At 35.3% G+C, this 5856-nt stretch overlaps 1 protein-coding gene across 1 annotated transcript in view; it reads right to left on the bottom strand.

Moving 5' to 3' along the window:
• Positions 1-5029: 5029 nt before the first annotated feature.
• The window catches only part of GPR137B (G protein-coupled receptor 137B), a gene marked incomplete at its 5' end in the record, with an annotated part of 19385 nt that continues 18558 nt past the window's right edge, over positions 5030-5856 (bottom strand). Inside the window, 1 exon segment of the mRNA XM_083352982.1 lies at positions 5030-5204. Coding sequence (XP_083209108.1) covers positions 5105-5204 — 100 coding nt within the window. The 3' untranslated portion in view covers positions 5030-5104.

The raw sequence follows: 5856 nt of genomic DNA, 5'->3' as shown, positions 1-5856 counted from the left end.
GACATGTCTGCTGTTATTGTTCTTGTGTGTGTGTTTGTATGTCTATTTATACTGCATGCTTTAACTAATATAGTTCCATAACTTTGTGATTTAAGTATTTAAAAATGAAGTATTATTTATTCTCAACTACCGGTATATATTTTTCTACACATGTGAAATTTTCCAGTGATAACTAAATGAAGAAAACTGTAATGTATTGCCCTTATAATTTAAGACTTCATTTATCGAAATCAATAGATATTGAGCCATATTCTAAAGATTGCATTCACTTCAGGGCTTAATAAATATGAACGTCAGATCTTTATGGTAGACAAGAATAGTCTTGTGGTAACAGATTGTGAAACAAGGAAACTGGTATGTGCCTTAGAATTTAACGTTACTGGTAAGATCTGTTACTGGTAAGATCGATTTCTTATCAATAAGCTTTATGACATCCAATTTGTGATGAATCAGACATAAGATTTTGTCCAATGGAATGGAGATTATTTTTGTGAATTCATCCATTTCTTATACTTTTCCCCAGTATCTAATCTAAAAGATAATGGGAAAGTTCAAAATTGTCTAGTGTGTTGCCAGCTGCAGGGTAGATAAATGCCCCCCTGCTCAAAAGAGCTGTAGGCTTCAGAATTTGTGGGCAAATTTTAAAGCATGAGATCTGTAATTTTGCTATTTTTTATGTTGTCTTCTAAATGGAAATTGATACTTCAAAGTGTTTAATTTCCACATATTAATGGTAAATACTGCTGAGTTAGCATGGAATCCATATGCAAGGTTTTTATAGCTTCAGTTCTTCCTTGGTGTGTTCTTCCTGAAATTCAAGTCACATGGACATGAATTCTTGAAGCTTTCTTTCAATCACTTCCTTTTTTAAAAAAGGCAAGGTAAGCAAAATATTGTTTTTCTCTCTTTATGCTCTTTGTTTAATGATATATCTATTTTAGAAGAATTACTTTGTCTTATTCACTTGCTTATGCTGATATTTTTCTGGATGAAGCCAGCAGATAATTTTTCTCTCTTTATGCTCTTTATGTTTAATGATACATCTATTTTAGAAGTATTACTTTGTCTTATTCACTTGCTTATGCTGATATTTTTCTGGATGAAGCCAGCAGATCTCACTTCATGTGTATCTTGTGCTAAGGTAGATGTTGATTCTAAGTCAAGGTCCTATGAATAAGGAGTAGATTACTCAGGAATTTTGTTTACATCCAAGACTGTGAAGGCTACTATTTATTTAATTGGTTAAAAATACAGAAATGAAGTACCAAAAAACAGAAGTAAAATTATAAGTAGATAACATTGTTGTTGTAGTCATTAGTTTTCAGGCTTCTTGACTATTGAATAAGGAATTTAGTATTCTGAGTCTCATCTGAGAGTTCAAAACATCGCTTTAATTATTTCTTTGCTCAGCTGTTCTATTTGTTTAAAGAAATAATGCAGTTTTTCAAAAATAGCTAGTTGTGTGTAATAGATAGCATATGAGTTTTTATTTAGTAGTATACAGATTTGAAAGAAGTCCTTGAATCTGACATATAGAAACAAGAATTTCCAAGTGGCTGAATTCGGCCACAATTAAAAGAGTTGTCTACTGCTACTCTTATTATTCTGATTAACAATAGAAGGAAATGGACAAAAGAAGTTGCTTTCCATTCAATTTAACATAACTGAGGGATGATGGTGGTCAAAACTTTAGATGCTACATTTTCTAAGCTTGATTGTCCCCATTACTGCTAATGTAAAGACCACCATTGCTTCATTATATTTGCCACTCTTAGAATTTTCCTTTTTAAAATGAGAACCTCCATTGCTGCTTTTTGCTTTATTCCCTTTCCTTTTTATGATACAGTAATCTAATAAAGATGCAAATCTTATACACACTATAGTAAAAATAAACCCCATTGTTTGGAGTTCAAATAAACATAGTGTCAAGCTTCATTCTTCCTTTAAATGAAGGAGCTTCATTTAAGCTTCATTCTTCCTGTATTTTATGCTAAGATTAATTGAATATTGTGGTTCCCTTCTGAGTAAATGTATACAAGATTGAGTATATGTTTGCAAGAATGTTGGTTACCATATGAAGGATAAAACAATCTGCAGACTAAAGGAAAGATTGTCTTTCCTTTACGGATTTGGATACATTGCCTAACTTTTATTGCTATGAAAGAAATGTTCTAATATTGACAACATTCCAAATAATTTGGAACTCAGTTTTGAATACAACCAAATACAATATACAATCCTGTATGTTTTGTTACAATGTGATGATTACAACAGTGTGGGAATCGGTGCCTGGTGATTTATGTTTCCTGCTTCCCCACAAAGCCGTTCAAATGTCTCTCTGCTATAGGAATTGCCAGAAAAGGAATGGGTTGGAAAATGAGGAAGGGATCTCCCAAATAAGGCAGATTTTATTTTGTGAACAGAGTATCTTCATTTAGCCACATGTTTTCTTCTCTTGAACATCATGACAAATTCAAGGGAATGAGTAGTTGGCAGTTTCTGGGGGGAAAAGATTAATGTATAGATTTACTACAGGTAGTCTTTAACTTACGACAGAAATGGAGCCTGCCCATTCATGTCAGAAGTCAAAGACTACTTTAAATGAAGTGTAAATGAAGCAACCGCCTCCCTGTCCCTGCTTTCCCCAATGTACTCATTAAACAAATGTGTGGGTCGTTAGGTAGAGCATGGGGTGACGTAGGGATGGGAGAAACCAAGGGAGGCCTAGTGCAGGCACAGGCACTCCTAGGTGGCCTCCCCCACCCTCTAAGATATCCCATGCTCTGCCTCTTGCCCCTTGGTTTCCCCAAAGCCCTATGGGCCTTGTCCACCCAGTCTCCATTCGCTTACTTACACTTTGACGAGCTCAGGAAGTCAGGGTAGAGAAGGCTGCTCCCTCGCTGGGCCATATGGCACAGTTAAGAAGAAATCTTGTCACTTTCGCTTCCATTTCAATCCTTTCCTATCCAGCCAGCATGAACCACGATTTGTTCTTAGCACTGCCAGTGCTAGCTTTATGCTAGTCTTTCACTGGTGGCACTAAGAAGAAATTGCACCTAATCTGGTTCCTTGCAAGCCTTTCCTCCCCAGCCAGCATAAACCGGTAGTGATTTACCCTGACTGGGGAGGAAAGGATTGCCATGGAAGCAAAAGAGATGGGATTTCTTCTTTGCTATACCAGCATAAGATTAAGATAAAGCTAGTGCTGTAGTGTTTCTGATGTATACCTCCATTTTTATTTGTCTGATTTTGTTTTGGGTTTCATGTCGTCTGCCTTGGGAACTATTCTTTTACAACTTTCAGCAACCTGTTACAATAAATTTGCAGAGCATTTTGAGATGCAGTTTGCCACCCAGGCATTTGTAATGGTTTGTCCTGTCATTTGTTGTCTTGCCTCTTTCTCATCGTGGCTACTTTAAATTAGCTTAAAGGGATTAACTGATGGGTTCAAGGTTGGGGGAAAGCTTCTTTGCATTAGGACATGCTCCTGGTTGCCCTTAAACAGGTCACAATTTAACCCCACCTGGAAAAGGCTTTCTTGGATCTGGGGAGAGTGCAATTGTAAGTGCTTTGAGAAGTTTAAAATAAATAATATACAGGAAGTCCTCAACTTATAAGCACAACTCAGCCCAAAATTTCAAATGCTAAGCAAGACAGTTGTTAAGTGAGTTTTGCATTTTTTGACCTTTTTTGCTACAGTTGTTAAATGAATTGCTGCGGTTGTTCACTTAGTAAAACCATTATTAAGTGAATCTGGCTTCCTCACCATATTTGCAATAGGTCAGGGGTCAGCAACCTGAAACAGTGAAAGAGCCACTCGGAACCGGTTCCCTCACAAAAGGAAAAACTGGGAGCCGCAAAAAATGTGTGTGCATGCACGTACATGCACGCATGCGCAGAACAGAGTTTGACTGAAGAGTGGAGCCAAGGCGAGATATGCACCTACCCTGCATATTTGAATTGATTGGTTGAACTTTTTTAGTCTCACTTTTTTTTTTTTTTTGGAGTACACATAGCAGAGGACTGGGAGCTGCAGGAGACGGCTGAAAGAGCCACATGCGGCTCTGGAGCCGCGGGTTGCAGACCTGTGACCATGGGGATGCTGCAATGGTCACAAGGCGTGAAAAACAGTCATAATCACTTTTTTCAGTTCCACTGAAACTTTGAATGGTTAGTAAATGAATGGTTGAAAGCCAAGGACTACCCGTATAAATATTTTTCATAAAATATTTAGATTTGCATACACATTACACGTGGCATGTGTAGAAAGATGTGTTTTGTTGAATGAGTCACAAGCTTGCAGACTGACTATGGGATGAGAGAAAGTAAGAAGTACACACTTAGCTCTATTTTGAAAAACAATAGTTAGATTGGATTGTTTTTCCTTACAAATGAATGTCCAAAGTGAAGAAAATTCAGAAATGTAGTCCTGAATCAAAGTACACATGCAAACAGAAATTTTATGTACACACTTTTAGAGATCTGGCCATGAAGTCAGTACTGTAAACTCCAATTTATTATATGGACTGCTGAAGCTAACACAACTGTAAACTGTACCTCAGGACAAATTCTTCTGTTTTTTAAAATTTAGTAGCTTTCTATATAATCAAAGTGGACAGGAAGATGAAATAAAAAACAGTCTTAGTGAGAGAAAACAGTTCTTCCAATCTATCTGTCACCCTCACTCATGCATCAGTAAAGGTATACAAAATTATTTTAATGACCAATTTACTAAAACTAATAGTACATTTTAAATAGTTAAATTTGCATGTTAAACAGGTCAAAAACTCCTATTAGTATAGGTTTCACTGGGCATTGTACAATTAAATTAACATTGTAAACACCACCATGTCTATACATATTCACATTTTAAATATTTGACTTTTTTTCAAAATTTAGTTTTTCAAACTATTTTTCTAAATTGCAAATATAGAAAACTTTTTTTTCAGCAGCTCAAATCTTTAAAACTCAAATATTTTTAACATTATAAAGGTGACTCAGTTCTTTTTACATAATTTAAGTATATAAGTCCTTGCAAAATAACCCTTTTATTAAAATTGAATAATGTGGAGGGAGTATCATTGGTCTGTTGTTATATTGGGCTTCATCGTTGAGACTCTGATGTGAAATCATGCTGCAGGGATCCAACTTGAACCATTAAGCTGTTATTTAGATATCCCCAGTCATAGGTTTCTGGAGAAAAGCTAGAAGATAAAAACAATGGACTTTGTAAAAAAAAGTGAAAGTTTAACAATGTTTCAAGTTATGCAATTTTATAAAGCTCTTCAGATGCATTTTACTAATCATATTCTGACTATGCAGACCTATTTGCTTCAATCCTGTTTCTGGAATAAATTCTAAGTGCCTCTGACTATACATTTGCTTGGCCTACATTTTATACATAGCTGTTAATCCAGGACACCAAGAATTCCACATTAACAATTTTCAATCATATACAGTTTTTATTTGTACAAAAGGCATTATGATTAAATAAAGAAGGAACAGTATCAAAGGTATTTTGATTATTGATGATGTGTTTGCAACATTCATAACCTGTTAGGTTGATTGTCTTTTTAAGTTCTTTGTGTAGATTGGTTCAATGGTGAAGTAATTCATTTTCTTCTTCTAAACTGTATAAGAGTTAACCCCTTAAAAAAAATCCCCCCAAGAGTTATATAAACCTAAGGAAAGTATACTATGCTGCATATAATATGCAATGGGAATTGACTGCAAGGTATGCCTGATTATTGTGAACAAAATATTAGTTTGTGTCACAAGTCTGTTTACTTGTTTAACTGATTAGTCCACTCTTAATGGGATTTTTTTAAGAATGTGGTTATCCGTTTCACCAGTTGT

The sequence above is a fragment of the Vipera ursinii genome, assembly GCF_947247035.1.
Source record: "Vipera ursinii genome assembly, chromosome: 1".
Taxonomy (NCBI): Eukaryota; Metazoa; Chordata; class Lepidosauria; order Squamata; family Viperidae; genus Vipera; species Vipera ursinii.
The sequence above is the reverse complement of the archived record's forward strand: the minus strand, read 5'-3'. Positions and strand labels throughout refer to the sequence as shown.